Here is a 23,828-nt window from a genome sequence, read left to right on the forward strand (position 1 = left end):
CGCGCGGTGTGCGCCCTTAAACGCGACTCAAGGCGTCGGGTTTGTTGTCAACCAATCACAAGGCAGCCTCGCTCGAGCTCAGGCCAATCGGCTTTCTGGCTAGAGGGTTTAACTCCTATTTAAAAAAGAAGAACCTTTGAATTCTAACGGCTGAGCTCTTGGAAGACTCGGGTCCTTGGGTCGCAGGTGGGAACCGATGGGTGGGTAGACCGTGGGGGATATCTCAGTGGCGGACGAGGGTGGCGGGGACAAGGGGCGGCTGGTCGGAGTGGCGGAGCGTGAAGTCCCCTGTCGGTTCCTCCGTCCCTGAGTGTCGTTGGCGCTGCCCTGTGCCCGCCCAGCGCCTTTGCATCCGCTCCTGGGCACCGAGGCGCCCTGTAGGATACTGCTTGTTACTTATTACAGCTAGAGGTAGAAGGGGTTTGTTGAGTGGTGTTGACACGCGCGGGAGGGGTGGGTGGGCTTCGGATTGGATTTTGTCCTCCGAGATCACCTGGGTAAGAAAAGCACAGAAGGTCTCTGCTCTGTTGGAGTTCACGTTCTAGTGGGTGGGGAGACAGACGGTAAGCGTAGGGAGAACCCGCTGCTGGGGTGGGCGTTATAAAGGAAAAGCAGGAGTGCGGTTGAACGGGGGCCGCCTTAGATAGAATAGCCTAGGAAGGCCCTTGTCCTGGCTGGATGAGTGGGTGAATTGATGAATGAGAACGTCCTTGCAGAGGCCTTCCCGGTCCGTACTTCTCAGACCATAGACCTTGGAGCAGTTATATCGGGACAACTTGGAGTGCTTGTTAAAAATATAGCTCCACCGAGAGCCCGGTAAATCAGAATCTCTGAGGGATAGGACCCAGGTGTGTAGTTATTAACAAACTCTGCAGATGATTCTTAGGTTTCATTGAGGACTAGGGATGCAGACCGGTGCATGCAAATCGTCTGGGGACGTTAAAATGCAGAATCTGTTTTCTGAGACCTGGGGTTAGGCCTCAGTCTCCATTTCTAAGAACCATCGGGCTGAGGTAGACGTAGCCACTGTCCTGAACTCTCCTAATGTCTCCTCCTCTTCCTTAACCTTCCTAGTCCCTTGAATTAAACGTTTTTCAGCAACCTACTCAGTTCGTCCTTCCCTTCATCTCTGCAGACATGCACAGGTCTGAGGGAGGAAGGAATAAACCGTATAAACCTCCTGCACTATTAGCCTATCAGCTTTTCTATTCAGAGTAGTAGGATTTCTGGTTTGAACTGAATGGATCCTGTGAAAGTCATCTGGTTCTTCAATCTGGTTGCAGATTACAGTCACCTGAAGGGCAGTCCCCTTGGAGTTGTCTCCAGAATTCTGGATTAGAATCTTCTTCCATTCTGCTTGTTATTCAATTTCCCCAGAAAGAAAAGTAGAATAAATTGGAGCAAATGCCTGTAGCTTCTGTCAGAAGAATGTTGAATAAATGCTGTTAGGCCTATGTGATCTCATTAGACTGCTACTTGGAATTGTAAGAGAAGTAAAGCGTTAGAGCATGTGTGAAATTAAATGTTTGATTAACACAAGTGTGCATTTCCTTGTTGTTGTTTATCAACTTTTACTTACCCACTGTTTTTTATAAGGGCTCCCACCTGTAGTCTGGGCCTGGCTTCATCATGGAATTATTTGCTTAATTGTAAAATGGTAATCTTAATTTTTTTTTTTTTTGAGACAGGGTCTCACTCCGTTGCCCAGGCTGGAGTGTGGGGACATTTGATAAGAAACTTCAGTGAAGCCCGGGCGCGGTGGCTCATGCTTGTAATCCCAGCATTTTGGGAGGCTGAGGCGGGTGGATCACCCGAGGTCGGGAGTTCCAGACAAGCCCGACCAACATAGAGAAACTCCATCTCTACTAAAAATACAAAATTAGCTGGGCGTGGTGGTGCATGCCTGTAATCCCAGCTACTCCGGAGGCCGAGGCAGGAGAATTGCTTGAACCCGGGAGGTGGAGGTTGCAGGTGAGCCGAGATTGCGCCATTGCACTCTAGCCTGGGCAACAAGAGCAAAACTCTGTCTCAAAAAAAAGGAAACCTCAGTGAAATGAAAGACTGAACTACACACCTGGGGGAAGAGGCTAATAAAGGGAGCAAGAAGTGCAAATGCCTATGGCAGGGGACTTATTTGCGGAAAGAAAGGAGCCTTGTGTGGCTGGTGCACAGTCGACAAGAAGAGGAGATGAAGTCAGAGAGGCAGTTAGGGTCCATGTTCTGTGAGACTTCAATAGGCCTGTCTATGCAGGTTAGGAGTTTGCATTGTTTTGATTGAGTTGGGAGCCATGGGGGTCTTCTGAACCAAGGACCAACACATCTGACTTGTTAATGAGATTGCTGGCCTCAATGTTGAGAATGGACCATGACGAGGTAAGGGTGGAATTAGGGAAGCCACTGGGAGGCTGCTGGAAAAAACTGAAGGGTGAGAGAATTATGGTTTGACCAGGTGGTAGCAGTAGAGGTGGTGAGCAGTGATCTTGAAGGCAGAGCCTGCAGAATATGCTGGTGGATTAGATGAAGGGTTTGAGAGAGAGAACCTCTTAAAGGGTTATTATGCCAAGGCTTTTGGCCGGAGAAACTGACAGGATGGATTTGCCATCCACTGAGATGGGGATGTCTAGAGACTAGATTTGGGGAGGTGAGAGTGGCGAGGGATTAGGACTTCTGTGTGGGACATGTTAAAATGGAGATGCCTGAGATCAGGTGCAGATGTTGCATAGAAAGTAGAAAATGTAGATCAAGATTTCAGGGGAGAGGTCTGGGCTGAAGAATGAATATTTGGGAGTCTTCAGCCTGTAGATGGTATTGAAGGCAAAGAGACCGGATGTACTCGGCTAGGGAGTAATTGGAGATGGAGGAGTCGTTCTAGGCCTGAGCTCAGGGCGCACCCATGAATAGGGAGGTGAGAAGCGGAGAAGGGAAGAGGTTCGGTTTTGGATATGTTAGGATTGAGGTGCCTGGCAGACATTTCTGGGAGATCCCGGGCAAATCCTTGGATATCCAAGTCTGACAGTCCAAGGAGAGATTAGGGCAGAAGATGCACGTTGAGTGGTCCTCATGAAGGCATTTAGAGCTGAGGCACTGGGTGATATGGATCCCTGTGAAGGTGTAGATGGAGAAGTGGAGGGTCCAGGGACTCGTTCTTGAGTCACCTTAGACCCTTGATCAGGCAAAAATAAGACTGACCCAGCAAGGAGGGAAAGACAGGATGACCAGGTGGTAGATAAACCTGGAAGCGAAGTGAAGAAAAAAGTGTAAGATGTGACAACCTTGTCAGACTCTGCTGAGGATTCAAGTACGGGGAAGGTGGAATTGACCCTTGGGTTTGGCAACAGTAGGTGTCAGCCATGAGCCTGACAATGTGGTCGAGACAAAAAAGCCAGGTGGGGATGGGCTCAGGGAAGGGGAGAAGAGGAGTAGAGGTGGCAAGTGTGGACGGTTCTTCTGGAGCTTTGCTGTTGGAGAGGAGAGGGGGTTATGGTTAGCAATGATAATAGAATAAAGAGGACTTTTATTTATTTATTTTTTTTTTAGATGAAATCTTGCTCTTGTGCCCCAGGCTGGAGTGCAGTGGCGTGATCTCAGCTCACTGCAACCTCTGCCTCCTGGGTTCAAGCAATTCTCCTGCCTTAGCCTCCCGAGTAGCTGGGATTACAGGCGCCTGCCACCACGCTCGGCTAATTTTTGTATTTTTAGTAGAGACGGGGTTTTACCATGTTGGCCAGGCTGGTCTTGAACTCCTGACCTCAGGTGATCCGCCTGCCTTGGCCTCCCAAAGTGCTGGGATTACAGGTGTGAGCCACCATGCCTGGCCTAAAGAGGAATTTTTTAAGGTAGCAGGTATGTCAGCAGGCTGCACAGGGATGGAAGTGATCCGTTAGAGGAGAGATGATGGAGCAGCAAGACCATTAGGAGTGAAGACTCCGTGAGAGAGGATGGGACGCAGTGCCCAAGGGGAAGGGGAAAGCACATGCCTGTCTCTCTCTCATTAGCTTCATTTGGACAAAAAGTGTATAATCCTGTGTGTTGTGGAGGCCTTTTGATCAGGGAACTGTAACACTGCCTATCAAGCAACAGCACTTTAAGCAGGTGGCTTTATTCAAATTAAAGGTTCTTCTTTTTCTTTTCAGGCATCATGGACCGATCTAAAGAAAACTGCATTTCAGGGCCTGTTAAGGTAAATTGAATAATCTGTAATCTCATTCACATTTATAAACCCACATGGAGGTTGGTCTTGTCGGGAATTCTTTCCACCTTTACTTTGGATTATAAATTTAGATCCCTTGCTGCGATCCCGGATATGAATTAGTCACTTTTCTCGTGTTGAGTAACATTTTGCTGATTCTTAGAGTAGCTTTTTTGTTCTGCTTTGTCTTATAATTGGCTGCTTAAGTTTCTATATCCCTCCACTGTATGCAGGATAATAGTAATAATGCATCCAGCAGGAGTTCATAACTTTTAAAATTGGCCATAAATATAAAATAATTAGAAAAAGGCTACCTTGAATTACTGTATTTGATTCTCAGTTCCTATGATAACGGCCATTTACAAAATTGCTCTACATTTAAAATGTTTCTTTTTATTTGTCTTTGTCTGAATGCCTGCTATGTTGTGGACAGTGTGCTAATTTCAGGAGTAACTGACTTTGTATTTGGAAGTCTTAACACCCTCTCTTTGTAGAGCACTCATTCCATTGAGCTGGGGATGGACTTTGAGGCTTTCATTTCTAGCACTTGCCCCTCACTTAAAATGAGCTGTTGAAGCTGAAAGAAATCTCATCCCTCCTACCCCTTTTAATTTGATTAGCTGAGAATGTTAGAGTTAACTATTTAAGCTTGTAATACAGTACTTACAGGCGTATAAATAATAGATTTCAAGGCTGGGTGCGGTGGCTCACGCCTGTAATCCCAGCACTTTGGGAGACCAAGGAGAGTGGATCACAAGGTCGAGTTCAAGAACAGCCTGGCCAAGATGGTGAAACCCTGTCTCTACTAAAAAATACCAAAAATCAGCCAGGTGTGGTGGTGGGCGCCTGTAGTCCCAGCTACTTGGGAGGCTGAGGCAGAGAATTGCTTGAACCTGGGAGGCAGAGGTTGCAGTGAGCCGAGATCATGCCACTGCTCTCCAGTCTGGGTGACAGAGCGAGACTCCATCTCAAAAATAATAATAATACATTTTAGTAATAACTTTTTGAAGTGCCTACATTTGTTTCCTCTTTGTCAGTTTTTTGCTCAAGTCCATTTTGTCAATACTTGGAAAATGAAACATTGGTTAATCAATAGTACAGTAATAAGCTTATTGTGGAAAATCTTGGATATATGAAAACTTAGACTCTTCCAAAACTTCATGAAGATAACCACTGCTGAACGTTTTGACAGATTTTTTTTTTTTTGGTCTTTTTCTTAAACGTATATTATCAAAGAAATTTCAATGGAACTGAGATTTTGGCATAAAGTTTTTGTATCATAGCTTTTTGCCAATAGCAATTAAGTGCCTATTTCCAAATTATTGAGAAATTTTAGAAAGTGTTTGTCTCCTTCATTAATGGATATTTGTTAATAAAGCATGATTTTTAGGGGTGAGAAGTTGGAGGGGGTAGAAGGTATCATTCGGGTATTCTTAGCCACATACCAACTATCCTCTGGAAGTACTGATTAAAATACCTTTTCCCTGCCATCTCTTATCAGTGACATTCATTATTTTGCTATACTAGAGAACAAACTTTGTGCAATTCTCAAAATCATCTTTTGTGTTCATGAATACCAGAAAGTTTATTTTCTCTTCCATTCTAGGCTACAGCTCCAGTTGGAGGTCCAAAACGTGTTCTCGTGACTCAGCAATTTCCTTGTCAGAATCCATTACCTGCAAATAGTGGCCAGGCTCAGCGGGTCCTGTGTCCTTCAAATTCTTCCCAGCGCGTTCCTTTGCAATCACAAAAGCTTGTCTCCAGCCACAAGCCGGTTCAGAATCAGAAGCAGAAGCAATTGCAGGCAACCAGTGTACCTCATCCTGTCTCCAGGCCACTGAATAACACCCAAAAGAGCAAGCAGCCCCTGCCATCGGCACCTGGTAAACTAGCTTTTGAGACTCATTGGATAGTCATTCTTTGTCGTTGTTGCTAAAAAAGCAAGTGTATATACTTGCACTTATTGTTTGGAGCCTTAGCTTTTATATCTGTTGAGGATGGGGAGAGAATATGGTGTCTGGGTTGAAGTAACAGTGTCTGCCCATGGGCCAGACCTATGCTAAAAATACAGACCTGATTCTCACCCTCTTAGAAGAGTTGGGCACCCAGGGAGGACACAGCACCAATCGGTGTCCTTTTGATTGCTTGTTAGTGAGTCTGGATGTAGGGTGCTTGTAGTAAGTGACTTGAGGGACTGAGATCTAAAGTTTGGGGGAAATCCAGAGAAGTGGATGAACTGAGGTAGGCTGTGGTGAGGTCACCATGGGCATTGCTGGCCATGTTAAGGAATAGGGCCTCATCTCTAGGGCATTTGGAAGCTATTGAAGGTTTTTTGAACTCAGAAGGGAACTTTGCCTATTAGAAAGTTTACTGTGGAAGGCCAGGTGCGGTGGCTCACACCTGTAATCCCAGCACTTTGGGAGACTGAGGCAGGTGGATCACCTGAGGTCAGGAGTTGGAGACCAGTCTGACCAACACAGAGAACTCCTGTCTCTACTAAAAATAAAAAATTAGCTGGGCGTGGTGGTGCATGCCTGTAATCCCAGCTACTCGGGAGGCTGAGGCAGGAGAATCGCTTGAACCCAGGAGGCGGAGGTTGTGGTGAGCCGAGATCGTGCCATTGCATTCTAGCCTGGGCGACGAAAGCAAAACTCCATCTCAAAAAAAAAAAAAAATTTCACTTTGGGAGGCTGAGGCGGGCGGATCACGAGGTCAGGAGATCGAGACCACGGTGAAACCCCGTCTCTACTAAAAATACAAAAAATTAGCCGGGCGTGGTGGCGGGCGCCTGTAGTCCCAGCTACTCGGAGAGGCTGAGGCAGGAGAATGGCGTGAACCCGGGAGGCGGAGCTTGCAGTGAGCCGAGATTGCGCCACTGCACTCCAGCCTGGGCGACAGAGCGAGACTCCGTCTCAAAAAAAAAAATTTACTGTGGAAGTACTGAATAAATTGGAGTAGAACGCTGGATTTAGGAGTACCAGACAGGAAGGAGGTTGAGGTCAGAGATGGCAATAACCTCCTCTGTGTGGAGCAGAGTGGATGCTGTTATTTACCAACTGTTGAGAGCTCATTCCCTGCAGGCTCTGAGATAAGTGCGTGCTTCATCCACGTCATCTCTTTCAATCCTTGTAACCACTTCATGAAGGTAGCCAGTTATTAACTCAGTTTTACCTTTGGAGGAAGCGAAGACTCAGAAGCAGTTAACTTATCGAAAGACAAGCCAGGATGGAAAGGTGCACACAAATTTGAGAGCTCATTTATGATGCAGACTCATTAGAACTGGGCAATAAATTGTACCTGAAAGATGAGTAAAGAGGAGTTAGGGATGGTGATTAGATTGATATTAACTGAGTTAGTGAACTGGGGGTTGGGGGGTGCACATGTGACAGGGGCACCTGGAGGAAGAGTTTGGACCTGCATGCAAATATCTGAGCAGAGCATCATATGCTGTTCGAGTTTGCTATGTTGGAGACAGACCAGTGGAAATGTTTCATATGTCCTTGTGGCTAATGAAATAGTTACCCCAGTCCTCTGCTGCACAACTGTTCATTGTGCATTTTGCTGAATTTGTGGCTTTTATTTTTATATTTCCCCTTGGCAACTAATATAATGGAGGGTGGCTGGCTTATGTTTTGCTACATGTTGGTGATAATTTGTATGTAGGGTATGGACTGTTGGCTGGCCCACCTAGTAAGGGGAAAAAGTTGACGAGGTGGCAGCTTGTCATGCATGGGAAGATTGGTACTTCTGCCACAAAAGCTCTTCATTTGGAAACTGAGGCTTCGGAAGAGCCTGCATAGTCTGCCTTTAATTTGTCAGAGAAGGGCCTGTCTATATATACGTCTGCTCGTCTTTAGAAATTCTATAAAGACTTCACATGATGGAAGTCAGGGTGTAGTAGTCGTTTTTATCTATAAGGAAAATTTAAAAAAACCCAAAAAACCAGGTTTATCATTCTTGACATACCATTAATATTTTGGTGACCAATTCTTTGATTCACCTCTATTCACAGCTTAGCTTATCCTATATAGTTATTCTAAAAACAGGTTTTTAACTTATTCCATATAGAAAATAATCCTGAGGAGGAACTGGCATCAAAACAGAAAAATGAAGAATCAAAAAAGTAAGCTTTCTTATTTACAAAGTTCTGTACTATTCTACTAGAATATATTATTTCGTTGCAAATTTAGTTGTGGGAACTCTTGGAGAAAAAAATGAGGCCTTTATTTTCATTTAGAGGCTATAAATGTTTCCAGATTTCCAATCTTAAAGAAAAATGGAATTTTGTGTAATGAGGTATTTTACTAGGAACTCAAGTGCTTTAAAAAATGGCTTTCAAATTTAGAAAAAGCTTGTATGAATCTGTTATAGAAATGTGTGGAAGTTCCTCTCTGTCCTTAGAAATAACCACTACGTATGGTTTATGTGTCTGTACTTTTTTATTGTACAAAAGTGCAAGTTTTTAAAAAATAGAATATGTTGCAGAACTATATACTCATATATGACTGAGGGTTTTGACAGTATTATAGTTTTAGTTCTTTATTATAAAGGTTGGCTGTAATGTCTTCCCCAGGGCTTTTCTAAAAGCCTACTCTCAGTCTCTGAACTATCTGGACTCTAGAATGTACGGGGAGGAGCGAGGAATGAACCCACAGACACTTTTCGCTTTTAGCGGCCTAACAGAGGCTAAGAGTCTAAATCCACTGGTTCTCATGCCCCAGCTAGCCTGTGGGCTCCATCCCGCTTCCATTAGTAACAGTGGCTCTGTCTCTACCACCAGAGTGCTTCTCCACCCAGAGAAAATTAGCACCTCTGGGACTGGAGGGAGCGGCTGTGGTTAGTTTGAAACACGCCCCCAGATGATCTGGAAGCATGTCTCCCTCTCTGGTCACTTATCCTTTTTATGGTCTTCAGCGTTGTCATGGCCCTGTTCCTCCGAGCACAATACGGGCTTGGGACATTTCCCATAGAGTGCCTCAGATCTAAAACCCAAGACTGCTCCTTGTCACTGACTCTCACCCCTGATGGCAGCTAGGGACATCAGGGTTTCATGTTGTGGCAGCTCTTTGATAGTGGTTATTGCCTTGGTTCTTGCTGAGGATACATATTGAGTAAAGTTGGAATATAAAATTATTTACAGAATGTGTCTACTACTCATTGAAAATTTGTTAGAAAAGCTTTGTTTTCTTCACATTCTAAAATGTTCAAATTCCTTCCTAGGAGGCAGTGGGCTTTGGAAGACTTTGAAATTGGTCGCCCTCTGGGTAAAGGAAAGTTTGGTAATGTCTATTTGGCAAGAGAAAAGCAAAGCAAGTTTATTCTGGCTCTTAAAGTGTTATTTAAAGCTCAGCTGGAGAAAGCCGGAGTGGAGCATCAGCTCAGAAGAGAAGTAGAAATACAGTCCCACCTTCGGTGAGTTTTCAGGTTCATGTTCAAAAGAATGTTCACCGATGCTGCACCCCTCCCCCTCCTGTAATGTCAGCCTCCCACTGCCCAGGTCCATTCACTCCCTCTTATGAGGCACTGCCTTCAAACGCATGGCCCCATTCCTCACCTCCCCCTCCCCTATGAAAAAGATTAGATAAGCTTCTGTACTGCACTGGGTTATAATCATTCTCCTGTGATTCTCCCATGCTCTGCATGTTAAAATAAAATTGTATTCCTTTTTTTTTTTAAAAAAAGTATAAATTTAGAGAGCCTGCTTTTCATAGTACCACAAAAAATGATTAAATTTGTCATCTTTCAGAGAGCACTTAAGTGCTCTGATCCTGAAAAATCACTTGAGGATTTAATGTTTTGTTAATGGAATAGTTTATATGGGCAAGTCTTTTTGGTGGACAGTGAAGGGTAATGGCATCCCTTATTCTGAGGTATGCAGGAGTTGTAAGCAGCCACCTGCAGGTTGACTACGGCTGGTGGGTTTTTGTTTTTCCTTTTTTTCTTTCAGTGTTTTTCAAATTTGAATCAGATGCTAATACTTCAAGTCTGGCCACATCAGGCCTGTTGTCTCTACCTGGCAACACCTGGCCAGGGCTGGGAGGGGCAGGCATCTCACATGGGCTGTGCTTCCCATTGCCTGCTTCCTGCTGGCCACAGTCTGCACCTGCCCAGTCTGCTCAGCACCCATCTACTGCCATTACTGATAGCTGATTTTATCTGTCACAGTGTCTGGGTGTCAAACTACTGTGGCAATGCCGTGTCTTTTTTTTTTTTTTTTTTCCATTTTTTTGAGGTGGAGTCTCACTCTGTTGCCCAGGCTGGAGTGCAGTGGCGCAATCTCGGCTCACTGCAACCTCCACCTCCCAGGTTAAAGCGATTCTCCTTCCTCAGCCTCCTGAGTAGCTAGGATTACGGGCATTCACCAACAAGCCTAGCTCATTTTTGTATTTTTAGTAGAGATGAGGTTTCACCATGTTGGCCAGGCTGGTCTCGAACTCCTGACCTCGTGATCCTCCCGCCTCGGCCTCCCAAAGTGCTGGGATTACAGGCGTGAGCCACTGTGCCCAGCCATGTCCTTTTTTAAATATGTAGATAATTAATATTCAGCTGAATTTCCTCCTAAGAATAAAGGTGCCTAAAGGAGGGAAATAGTCTTAATTAAGCCAGAGGTCCATTAATACTTTGAAATGCTTTTAAAATGATATGTGGGTCTATGTATTTTTCTTGGAGTGGATTTATAGTTTCAGATTCTAAAGTGGGGTTTGGAGTGTGGTTTCATGTGAAACATCACTGGTTTTTCATGAAGCGTTTGTTTGACATTTAGTACATAGTCTTCTGTCAGCTCCAAACCAGGTGTTAGAATGTTTATCCTTTGTTGCAGGCATCCTAATATTCTCAGACTGTATGGTTATTTCCATGACGCTACCAGAGTCTACCTCATTCTGGAATATGCACCACTTGGAACAGTCTATCGAGAACTTCAGAAACTTGCAAAGTTTGATGAGCAGAGAACTGCTACTGTAAGTGTTCATTTATTGTCCAGGCTAATTGTGTTTCCTTTATACCTGTCCTCCATAGCAATGTACCTTTCATTATAGTAGAGTGGGCTTTGTCTGGACGTAAGGATGGCTTAATATCAAATATTTGAAGTGGAAAAATCAAAATAGCTTAGTTGTACCATATGTACAGATAAAGCCTAGAACCAAGTAGAATGTTGTGTCTGCTTTTGTGCCTAGTTTGCACAGCTATTTTCTATGGAAATGTGCATGATGTATATAGATAGTCACCCTCATTTTCTTTAATAGATGTTTTATTTTAGAATAGTTTTTACTTTTTTTTTTTTTTAAAGGGACAGGGTCTTGTTATGTTGCCCAGGCTGGACTCAAGTGATTCTCCACCTCAGCCTCCCAAGTAGCTGGGACTACAGGTGCACACCATTGTGCCTGGCTAGGATAGTTTTAGATTTACAGAAATTGTGAAGGCAGTACAGAGAGTTCCCATATACCCCACACTGAATTTCCTACTAATTCTCCTACTAACATCTTGCATTAAGATGGTACATTTGTCACAATCAATGAACCAATATTGATATATAACTATTAAGTGCACTTTTTATTCAGGTTTTCTTAGTTTTTTCTCATGATTAAATTGGGCTTAGGGGTTTTTGAGAGGGAGATCAGAGGTAAAGTGCATTCTTATCACATACCAGGGATGTAAACTCTTATGACTTTTAACTGTGGATATCAGCTTGATCTTCTGACTGACAGAGTGTTTGTCTAGTTTCTCCACTGTAAAGTTACTATTTTCTCCCCTTTCCGTGCTGTATTTCTTCAAAGGAAGTTACTATGAATAGCCCACACTTAAGGAGTAGAGAGTGGATGGAGTATTGCCATAAGTTATCTGGAATTCTGTGCCAGAGATAAGGCTGTTCTCCCTTATTTTATTTAATCATTTATTTATTTAAAGATGTAGACTCCTGGGTATTTATTTTATCCCTTGAGCTATAATCCAATACTTTATTTTGTGGTTCAGATCATTGCAACTTTGGCCACTGGGAGCTTTTTTTCTTTTTTTTTTTTTTCTTTTTGAGACAGAGTCTCACTCTGTTGCCCAGGCTGGAGTGCAGTGGCATGATCTTGGCTTACTGCAACCTCCGCCTCCCAGGTTGAAGCGATTCTCCTGCCTCAGCCTCCCAAGTAGCTGGGAGTACAGGCACCCGCCACCACGCCTGGCTAATTTTTGTATTTTTAGTAGAGACGGGGTTTCACCATATTGGCCAGGCTAGTCTTGAACTCCTGACCTTGTGATCCACCCGCCTCAGCCTCCCAAAGTGCTGGGATTACAGGCATGAGCCACCGTGCCTGGCCTGCTCTTTTTCTTTTACCAGGTTCCTGGGAAAATCATTGCAGTTTTGTCTTGTGTGTGTGGGGGGCGGTTTTTTTGTTTTTGTTTTTGCACTTCCTTACTTTTTTTTTTTTCTTTTTTTGAGATGGAATCTCACTCTGTCACCCAGGCTGGAGTGCAGTGGCGCAATCTTGGCTCACTGCAGCCTTCACCTCCTGGGTTCAAGCGATTCTCCTGCCTCAGCCTCCTGAGTAGCTAGGATTAACAGGCATGCACCACCACACCCAGCTCATTTTTGTATTTTTAGTAGAGATGGGGTTTTGCCATGTTGGCCAGGCTGGTCTCTAACCCCTGACCTCAGGTGATCTGCCTGCCGCAGCCTCCCAAAGTGCTAAGATTACAGATGTGAGCCACCACGCCTGGCCTTGTACTTCCTTACTTTCTGATACAAGATGCTCAAGCCTCATCTTGTATATTTCCTGCTCCAGTTCTAGAATTGAACCACTTCTCCGAGAAGCCCTCGTAACTTTTCTTGGAGAATGTTATTAGAAACCAAGATCTGGGCACTTGGTGTACTCATTGCTACTATGGTGTCACTACTTCTAGGCTTTCAGCTGACAGAGCAAGGGAATATATGTGGATAGTAAACTGTGTATGGATGTATCCATCTATCTCTTCATTAAGCGTACCATGAATTCATACCGACGTCTTCAACTTGAATACATTACCATGTTTCATTTTAACTTCCTCCTGTTTACCTGTAAACTCCCACTCCAAAAGTGTGAAACCTGGATTTCACCGCCCACCATCCTTTTACTTAATTATTCAGTTCCAATATACATGTATAATGGTATTGGAATTGTTAACCAGCTGCCCCATGGGAACCAACTTTATCAATTAGAGTGCTTATGTGCACTTTCTTTGGCCTTTGTCTTATAGACTCCACTCATTTCCAAAGCTGCTTGGATCAACACTTTACCCTCATGCCCTTTAGTAAGGTGGTTTCCTACATTTGTAATGCAATGAGATTTTTTTTGTCACAATCTGCATGCCCAGGATGGAATCATTTACATTTTCATATCCTGAGATTGATTTTTGTGTGTTTGCTGTAAAGTTTTATGAATTTTGACAAATACACAATGCCATGTATCCACCATTACGACGTACAAAATAGATTCACTGCTCTTAAGAAGAAAAAAAATCCTGTGTCTCAGCTACTCATCCCTTCCAACCCTTCCATCTCTGGCAACCACTGATCTGTTTACTGTCTCTATTGCCTTTTCCAGAATATCATGTAATTGGAATCATAACAGTATGTAGCTTTTTTAGATGGGCTTCTTCCACTTAGCAATATGCATTGAAGATTCATCTATATATTTTTGGAGGCATGAGAGCTTGTTCATTGCTTTTTATCACAAAATCATATTGTTTCATTATATGGAAGTACCTCAGTTTATTCATCTACTGAAGGATATCTTGGCTGCTTCTGGTTTTTGGCAGTTATCATGTTTTGGCTGTAAACATTTGCATGCAGGTTTTTGTGAAACATAAGTCTTCAAATTAGTTGGGCACGTATCTAGGAGTGCTTTGCCAGCTCATATGGTAAGACTATATTTTGCTTTGTGAGGAACTGTCAGTCTTCCAAGTGATTTTTACATTCTATTTTACATTGCATTACAAATGTAGGAAACCACCTTACCAAAGGGCATGAGGGTAAAGTGTTGATCCAAGCAGCTTTGGAAATGAGTGGAGTCTATAAGACCAAAGGAAGTGCACATAAGCACTCTAATTGATAAAGTTGGTTCCCGTGGGGCAGCTGGTTAACAATCCTGATGCCATTATACAATGGTAATATGGTATCAGAACCAATGAATTGAGGTCCTCTTGCTTCTCATAGTTGCCAACATTTGATGTCAGTGTTTTGGATTTTTGTTTGTTTTGAGACAAGGTCTCACTGTCGCCCAGACTGGAGTGCAGTGGCATGATCACCCACCTCAACCTCCCTGCCTCTCTGGCTCAAGCAATCCTCCCATCTCAGCCTCCCAAGTAGCTAGGACTACAGGCATGTGCTCCCGTGCCTGGCTAATTTTTGTATTTTTTTGTAGACACAAGATTTTGCCTTATTGCCCAGGTCGGTTTCGAAATCCTGGTCTCAAGTAATTCATGCCTCCCAAAATACTGGGATTATAGGAGTGAGCCACTATACCTGGCCTCTTGTTTTGCATTTTAGTCATTCTAATTGGCATGTGGTGGTATCTCATTGTTTTGATTTATAGTTTCCTAATGACATTTGATGTCGAACATCTCTTTTTTTTTTTTTTTTTTGAGGTGGAGTCTCGCTCTGTCACCAGGCTAGAGTGTAGTGGTGCAATTTTGGCTCACTGCAACCTCCGCCTCTTGGGTTCAAGCGATTCTCCTGCCTCAGACTCCTGAGTAGCTGGGACTACAGGCATGTGCCACCATGCCCAGCTAATTTTTGTACTTTTAGTAGAGATGGGGTTTCACCATGTTGGCCAGGATGGTCTTGATCTCTTGACCTTGTGATCCGCCTGCCTCGGACTCCCAAAGTGCTGGGATTACAGGTGTGAGCCACTGCGCCCGGCCTTGAACATCTTTTTATGTGTTTATTTGCCATCTGTGTATCGTCTTTGAGGCACCTGTTGAAATCTTGTGCTCATTTTTTTTTTTTGAGTTTTGAGTTTTAAGAGTTCTTTGTATATTTTGGATGCAGGTCATCTGTCACATGTTTTGCAAATATTTTCTCCCAATCCGTGCCTTGTATTTTTGTTCTCTTATCTGTGTCTTTCACAAGGCTGTTTTTATTTTATTTATTTTTTTGAGAAAGGGTCTCACTCTGTCACCCAGGCTGGGGTGCAGTGGTGCAATCTCTGCTCACTGGAGCCTCTGCCTCTTGAGCTCAAGTGATCCTCCTGAGTAGGTGAGACTACAGGCGGGGCCACAATGCCCAGCTAATTTTTGTATTTTTTGTATAGACATGGTCTCACCATGTTGCCCAGGTTGTTTTTTTTTTTTTTTTTTTTGAGACAGTCTTGTTCTGTCACCTAGGCTGGAGGGCAGTGGGGTGATCTTGGTTCTCAGCTCACTGCAACCTCTACCTCGTGGGTTCAAGCAGTTCTCCTGCCTCAGCCTCCCGAGTAGCTGGGATTACAGGCATGAGCCACCACGCCCAACTAATTTTTGTATTTTTAGTAGAGACGGGGTTTCATCGTGTTGGCCAGTCTGGTCTCGAACTCCTGACCTTAGGTGATTTGCCCACCTCGGCCTCCCAGAGTGTTGGGATTGCAGGCGTGAGCCACTGTAGCCGGCCTCCCAGGCTGTATTTTTAATAAAAGTCCAAATGTGTCAGTTTTTTCTTTCATGATTGTGCTTTTTTGCTTCTTTTTTATGTGATTAAAATTACTTGTTTTAAGAAGTTGAAGAGTCTTAGTTTGGGCCGTTTCTTATTGGATTGGCAGCTTGATAAAGCATGTTGAATGGTGGTTACTTTGATTTTTTTCTGTTTCTTGATGGAGATCTCCGGGTAGTGTGGACATTAGTTTTCTTTTTGGCATTGATGTAAATGGCATTTAAATTCAAGTAATTTTGCTTTCAGTATCTGATGAAATCACGCTACTATGGACAAATGGCCCTTTGGTCTTGTCTCTGCAACAATGACATGCTGTTTTAAACTTAAAGACTTAATCTTAAATGTTTATGCATCTCCTAAGTAGAAATAGATCTCTAATTTGCTTTTTAAAATATTAGCTAAACAAATCAGCTTCTTATTTAATTGGCAGTTAATATTTCTTTGAGTTCATCTTTTGGGCCAACTTTCTCTTACAAATCAATAAGGAAATCTATGCTCATTAATGGTAGTGACTCTGCCTCAGGTATTCACATTTTACCCTTGGTGTTTTTCCTGGTAATCTTGCTTATGGTGGGTTGTAGTTTGTTGTTTTGGGTCAGTTAATCTTTTTCTTCAGTTTCTGATATTGATATCCTACTTTAAAAGATTCACCTTATACCAACACTACAAAATTACACATTATACTACTTCCCTGTTTTCTCTCCTCACACCCAAGGCTTCAATCTAGATGGAGTTTTGGTGTAAGCAGATAGCTGTTTGAAAGAAAATGAAAGATCATTTCTGTCTAGATTCCTTAGCAGTTAGAATGAATACACATGTACCTGTTTTCGTTTTCAGATGAATTCAAATAAAACTAATTGTAGTGACATGTCAGTGACCTATCCATATCTGCAATCTAACAACATGTGAGGTGTGGAGGAAGTGGCAGTGCCAGAGGGCTATCATGAAACTAATAGCTTCTTGTCTGGAAATGATTTGAGGAGTAAAATCCATTGCCCTCTCGAACTTTAATGTGTGCAATTAAAGCATCAGCAACTCAAAAGTTGGTGTAGTCAGAAGATCAGCTTTCTTTGTATTTGCCTTCAGTTTATTTTGGTCTGAATTTTGATCTCTGGTTTTGGGCTGAAAGAATGAAAAGTGTTTTTTCTGACAGTGACATTTGGTTTTTACTCATCTGTTTAGTAAACCTTTTTGATGTAAAATAATGTTCAATCCTGTCTAGAAATCGCTTTAGAAAGCAAACTCTTCTCAAACTTTAGGCAGAGCTAAATATATTTTTTCAATATTCAAAGTTATCTGTATGTTAAAATAAATTCTGGGCCAGGCATGGTAGCTCACGCTTGTAATCTCAGCACTTGGAAAGACCAAGGTGGGAGGATCACTTGAGGTCAGGAATTAGCGACCAGCGTAGGCAACATGGGGAGGCTGTCTCTACAAAAAAAAAAAAAAAAAAAAAAAGGATTAAAAATTAGCTGGGCATGGTGGCACATGCCTGTAGTCCCAGCTACTTGGCAGGAGGCTGAGGTGGGAGGATTGCTTAAGCCCAGGAGTTCAAGGCTGCAGTGGTGAGGTATGATCATGCCATAGCAATCCAGGCTGGGTGACAGAGTGAGACCATGTCTCTTAAATAAGTAAATACGTACATACTGGACTTGTTTGCTAAGTCTTAGCAATAGGGACTGTAAAACTTTTCTTTTTTCTTGCTTTTTTTTTTTTTTTTTTTGAGACGGAATTTCACTCTTGTTGCCCAGGCTGGAGTGCAATGGCATGATCTCGGCTCACTGCAACCTCTACCTCCCGGGTTCAACCAATTCTCCTGCCTCAGCCTCCTGAGTAGCTGGGATTATAGGCATGCACCACCACGCTTGGCTAATTTTTGTATTTTTAGTAGAGACAGGGTTTCACCATGTTGGTCAGGCTGATCTTGAACTCCTGACTTCAGGTGATCCACCCATCTTGGCCTCCCAAAGTGCTGGGATTACAGGCGTGAACCACTGCACCTGGCCAGGAAAACTTTTCTTACAAGATAGTAATTTGGCCGGGTGCAGCGGCTCATCTCCGTAATCCTGGCACTTTGTGAGGCTGAGATGGGAGGATCACTTGAGGCCAGGAGTTTGAGACCAGCCTGGTCAACACAGCAAGACCCCCACCTCTATTAAAAAAAAAAAAAAGATAGTAACTTAAGGAAATAAAATTAACAAAAGGACTGATTTCTTATGTACTTCTATGCTGACTTAGTGTAACCCAAAATTTAACATGCTATTTAATATGTCAGTGCAACTGCTTTTTAGTTTCTGTTTATTGTTCAGGATAATTTTTTCTCCTGATATTCTTGAAGTAAATTTTTAGCATTAAACAAATTCTTCTGTCATAGAATGATCTTGGTTTTAAAAAAGGGAATTGACTATACTTGAAAAGTTCATTTTTTTTTCTAAAAAAGAAAAAGGCAGTATTTACACATCTGAATCCTTAATTTCTACCAGTTCTTCGGCACTGTCTTACTTCCTGGCTGCGGGGCCGTTTGTTGCCGTATGGTGTTGTAACTTGAGGTTGGTGCAAAAGTAACTGTGTTTTGCATTGAAATGGCACCAACCTAAGAGCTAGCTCTAACTAGCTGAATGTCTTTTCAACATCACACCAGCTATATTAGCAGAGATGACTAAGCATTGGGTAATTTCACTTCATGCTAACCACTGTAAATTGGTTCAGTTGAGTGTGTGTGTGTGTGTGTGTGTAGACTCCTATATAATTTCTACAATGCTTGCTTTAAAACCTGCAAAATGTATTTTTTGTTTTGTCTTTTCCTTTTTGAGACAGGGTCTCACTCTGTCACCCAGGCTGAAGTGTGATCATGGCTCACTGCAGCTTTGACCTCCTGGTCTCAAGCGATCCTCCTGCCTCAGCTTCCCAAGTAGCTGGGACTACAGGCATGCACCATCACGCTCAGCTAATTTTTAAATTTTTGTAGAGATGGAGTCTTGCTATGTTTCCCAGGCTGGTCTTGAACCCCTGGGCTCAAGTGATCCTCCCACCTCAGTTCCCCCAAAGTGCTGGGATTACAGGTGTGAGCCACTGCGCCTGGCCAAAACCTGCAAACCATGTTAAATCTATGTTGTGTTCCTTTCGGAAGAGATGTCTAATATTAACTTGTGTTATATAAAATCTAAAACATAGGCTTTCAATATTGTTTTAACAGTATATAACAGAATTGGCAAATGCCCTGTCTTACTGTCATTCGAAGAGAGTTATTCATAGAGACATTAAGCCAGAGAACTTACTTCTTGGATCAGCTGGAGAGCTTAAAATTGCAGATTTTGGGTGGTCAGTACATGCTCCATCTTCCAGGTATGTAACTTTAGAGGTGGAAGTTGTTTGGTTTACCAAAGCCCTGGGAGCTAATCATGAGCTAAATGTAAAATATTTCAGTGTAGATTTTGTGCTATAAGAGGGGTAGGTGGCTAACCCAGAAGTACTTTGGAGTAATTTAGGCTTCAAAATAAACTAGGGTTTGCAAGAAAATGTTATTCTGTGGTGATTTGGGGCTATTTACAGTGTTCTAGGCCTAGGGTTAAAGATGCTTAATGTCCTTAGAGGCTAATGAAGGGATGAATGAGTCAACAGATAGGACAAGTATATGACAGAGGTGAAGTGCCCACGTGTTGACGGGGAGGAACTCTTCACCTCTGCTGCTTCCTGGATGAGGAGATGGGCAGATGGTTCAGAGGACAGCACCGACAAAGATCTAGTGCTCCGAGTGCAGGCCATAGCAGGGAACTTTACACACTAAATTAGTTTGGTGGAGCTTTGAGGGCAGTGGTGAGAGATTCTCTTCAGTCTGCCTCTGTCAGTAGTAGGGATAGTCCTTTCTTGTCCCCCCCTCTCACAGCTGAAGCAGAGATGTCAATCTCAAAACAATTCAAATCTTAGCTTTCCAAATGAACTACAATATCTTTACTGTTTTAAATTTGAGTTTAATAAGCTTTGAAACTTCACATGAAGTGGGGCATTTTAAAACATATATCTACCGACGAAGATTTGTCAACTTTGGAGGAGGACTCAAATTATAGCCAGATGACTTAAAAATCAAGCTAGTTAAAAAAAAAGTATAGCCTAAAATAGATTATGAGGGAGAAACCCTTTGCTTTTGTTACAGAGCACTTCTAATTGTTCCCAGCAATGCATTGAATCTGCTATTGCAGTCTTTTTTTTTTTTTTTTTTTTTTAAACTGGTTGTCATTAGTGGGAGCTGTTATCTGGTGAGACAAACCAGAATAAAGAATTATAGGCTTCATGGAATCGCAGAGTTAAACTGTATCTTAACCGGTTGAATTGTGATAGAAAAGATGGCTTCTTGCTTTTTGAAAAGATTACTTACATAACCGATAGTCACTTCACTCCGAATCCCAGATGTTAATCATCATCATTTCCTGGTTATTGCCTCAGTTTGAGAACCCCCGATTCAGTCCGTTGGTGGTGATGGAGGGGTTAGATGACCAGAGTGGTAGCTTCTTAATCCTACGTCACAATTCAGTGGTGAGTGACTGTTTGTGTGCTCAGTGGGTGCCAGGCCTGGCTGAACACAGCACCAGGGCTGTGACCACGTCAGCATCCATGGTGAAGAACAGCTGATAACAAAGCAACACGAACCCACACGGACTGTTCTGGCTTGGTGTCTGCTGTCCCCAGCTTTTTTCCAACCTTCGTTACAAAAACCTAAACCGATAAAAATGCGGAATTGGTAGTTGATGGCATACCTGTCTATCCAGTGCCTACGTTCAGCAGTTTTTCCCATTTAGTCAGATGGGCTGCATCTACTTTTTTAGTGAACACTTGAAAATACGTTGCAAACATCATGATGCTTCAACCTTAAGCACTATAATAGAATGCATTTCCTAAATAAGGATATTCTCCTATATAACTAGAACCATGATCACTCCTAAGAAAATTAACAGCATTGTCAGTATCTAATATTTAGTCCACGTTCAGATTTCTCCTATTGTCCATGACATCTTATAGCTGGTTTGTAAAATCAGAACTCAACCAAGGCCCATGCTTTGTATTGGATTGTCTCTGTGGCTGGATTGTCTCTGTGGCTGGATTGTCTCTGTGGTTGGAATGTCTCTGTGGTCTAAAGCCAGACCAGTCTCCCACTTTAAAGAGGACTTTTCTGATTGTGTTGCCACTTAACTTGGACCTTTATTCCCTGTATTTGCTGAAAACTGGAATGTAGGTCTCAGGGCCTGAAGAGATTCAGGTTAAAAAAACATTTTTTTTTTTTTTTGAGACAGAGTCTTGCTCTTTCGCCCAGGCTGGAGTGCAGTGGTGCGATCTTGGCTCACTACAAGCTCTGCCTCCTGGGTTCACGCCATTCTCCTGCCTCAGCCTCCTGAGTAGCTGGGACTACAGGCGCATGCCACCACACCCAGCTAATTTTTTGTATTTTTAGTAGATATGGGGTTTCACCATGTTAGCCAGGATGGTCTCGATCTCCTGACCTCATGATCCGCTTGCCTTGGCCTCCCAAAGTGCTGGGATTACAGGCATGAGCCACCACGCCCAGCCAGGTTAAATATTTTTGGCAAGAGTACTTCATAGGCCACCCTCAAAATTTCAGCATCACTCGTACCAAGTATCTATCACAAGGCAGCATGTATCTACATCTCCACCCCAGTGCTGTTACAATGGGGCAGTTTCTAGTGTGTTGTCATTGTGACCAGGCTCTTAAGATTCTTAGCATATCTGTAATATCCACATGCAGATGTAGAATCCAAATCGTATTTACAGAGAACTTTGCATGGCAGCTTTTATAGGGTAGTGATACATTCAATTTCTTACATTCTAGATCATTCAGGGAAGTTCTGGAGTTGGACAGATTTGGGGTTAAGCTTGGCGGCTAGCTGTGTGACCTTACACACCTCCCTTCATCGGTTTCCTATGGGAATTTATAATAGTAGCTACTTCCTAGGGCACAGGGTCTGGCCCAGGGGAAGTCCTCAGTGTTAGTGGACTCTTTAATGATTGTTAGCAGCTGTTGTGATCATAAAACCAGAAGCACATCAACCTAAGCCTCCCTCTGTTTTCAGGAGGACCACTCTCTGTGGCACCCTGGACTACCTGCCCCCCGAAATGATTGAAGGTCGGATGCATGATGAGAAGGTGGATCTCTGGAGCCTTGGAGTTCTTTGCTATGAATTTTTAGTTGGGAAGCCTCCTTTTGAGGCAAACACATACCAAGAGACCTACAAAAGAATATCACGGGTAAGACGCAACTGAAAAGGACCCAGCACATCTGCTGGAATTCTTTCCTTATCAGCCTGAACTGCAGGCCAAGATCCGAATATCTATACTATTTGATCTCTCTAACCTGTGTTTTGTCATATTTTCTCATTTGTTGTACTCCAGGTTGAATTCACATTCCCTGACTTTGTAACAGACGGAGCCAGGGACCTCATTTCAAGACTGTTGAAGCATAATCCCAGCCAGAGGCCAATGCTCAGAGGAGTACTTGAACACCCCTGGATCACAGCAAATTCATCAAAACCACCAAATTGCCAAAACAAAGAATCAACTAGCAAACAGTCTTAGGAATCGTGCAGGGGGAGAAATCCTTGAGCCAGGGCTGCCGTATAACCTGTCAGGAACATGCTACTGAAGTTTATTTTACCATTGACTGCTGCCCTCAATCTAGAACGCTACAAAAGAAACATTTGTTTTACTGAGCAGGTGTGCCTTAACCTCCCTATTCAGAAAGCTCCACATCAATAAACATGACACTCTGAAGTGAAAGTAGCCACGAGAATTGTGCTACTTATACTGGTTCATAATCTGGAGGCAAAGTTCGACTGCAGCCACCCCGTCAGCCTGTGCCAGGCCTGGTGTCTTCACAGGAGGCAAATCCAGAGTCTGGCTCTGGGGAAAGTGACCACTTTGCCCTGACCCGATCAGTTAAGGAGCTGTGCAATAACCTTCCCAGTACCTGAGTGAGTGTGTAACTTATTGGGTTGGCCAAGCCTGGTAAAGCTGTTGGAATGAGTATGTGATTCTTTTTAAGTATGAAAATATATTTGTACAGACTTGTATTTTTTCTCTGGTGGCATTCCCTTAGGAATGCTGTGTGTCTGTCCGGCACCCCGGTAGGCCTGATGGGGTTTCTAGTCCTCCTTAACCACTTATCTCCCATATGAGAGTGTGTAAAATAGGAACACATGCTCTACCTCCATTTAGGGATTTGCTTGGGATACAGAAGACGCCATGTGTCTCAGAGCTGTTAAGAGCTTATTTTTTTAAAACATTGGAGTCATAGCATGTGTGTAAACTTTAAATATGCAAATAAATAAGTATCTATGTCAGTGTGGAGTACTGTGTAATTCTTTCCACCATCTGTTCATTGTTGGCCTGGAAATGAGCAGGGGCTGAGAGGAGCAGGTCTCGCCTTCATCTAGCCTTCTGGTCTCTCCTGTTGGGTGTACTCCTAATACTTCATTATATATAGTGTTTATATATTTGTTATATCTTTGTCATCTGTCCAGGGACTAAAGATACGGTGAAAGTGACCGTGATGAAGGAAAAGTAGAAGTGTTGAACTTAGGGCTAGTAGAGAAATCTGCTTGCATGGCCAATGCTCAGTGCAAGAAACTGGACAGCAGGTGTGTCAGGATATGTCATAACAAAGTGGCCAATATAGAGAAACTTAAAAACACGACTCAGTAAAACTGCAGTTTCCAGCCCTCTTGGGACAAAGGAGCTTCTGGTTCTCAGTCTTGAGCTGAACTGACTTTGACATTCCCAAATAGTTCACGTGCCACCCTCCCAAGCTATAGTTACTATCACGTGACTAACTTTCCCAGTGACACCAGTGAGACTTGGGACGTTTCCCCAGACAATCCCACACAAGCAAAAAAAAAAAAGCTCATTGTAGTAGCACATTAATACACTGGTCACAGTGCCACTTCATCAGCAACAACCATGGCTTACCAGAAGGAATATAAA

General features: G+C 43.1%; 1 protein-coding gene across 11 annotated transcripts; it reads left to right on the forward strand.

The window, feature by feature from the left end:
- The first annotated feature begins 15 nt into the window (after positions 1–15).
- AURKA (aurora kinase A) lies at positions 16–23,188 on the forward strand. Of its 11 annotated transcripts, none has more exons than XM_012511925.2 (11): positions 139–411; positions 1,689–1,798; positions 3,563–3,660; positions 4,134–4,180; positions 5,796–6,072; positions 8,258–8,312; positions 9,410–9,601; positions 11,010–11,148; positions 19,036–19,184; positions 21,923–22,097; positions 22,242–23,187. In XM_012511925.2, the coding sequence occupies exons 4-11, from the start codon at positions 4,139–4,141 to the stop codon at positions 22,422–22,424; spliced, it is 1,212 nt and encodes a 403-aa protein (XP_012367379.1). In that variant the 5' UTR covers positions 139–411; positions 1,689–1,798; positions 3,563–3,660; positions 4,134–4,138; the 3' UTR covers positions 22,425–23,187. The 11 variants fall into 11 exon arrangements, with proteins under 11 accessions (XP_012367378.1, XP_012367377.1, XP_012367379.1 ...); XM_030825419.1 differs by having other exon boundaries at positions 139–186; XM_012511924.2 differs by lacking the exon at positions 3,563–3,660 and having other exon boundaries at positions 16–200; positions 22,242–23,188.
- Positions 23,189–23,828: the final 640 nt, after the last annotated feature.

Source organism: Nomascus leucogenys, chromosome 13 (assembly GCF_006542625.1).
Source record: "Nomascus leucogenys isolate Asia chromosome 13, Asia_NLE_v1, whole genome shotgun sequence".
NCBI classification, from domain to species: domain Eukaryota; kingdom Metazoa; phylum Chordata; class Mammalia; order Primates; family Hylobatidae; genus Nomascus; species Nomascus leucogenys.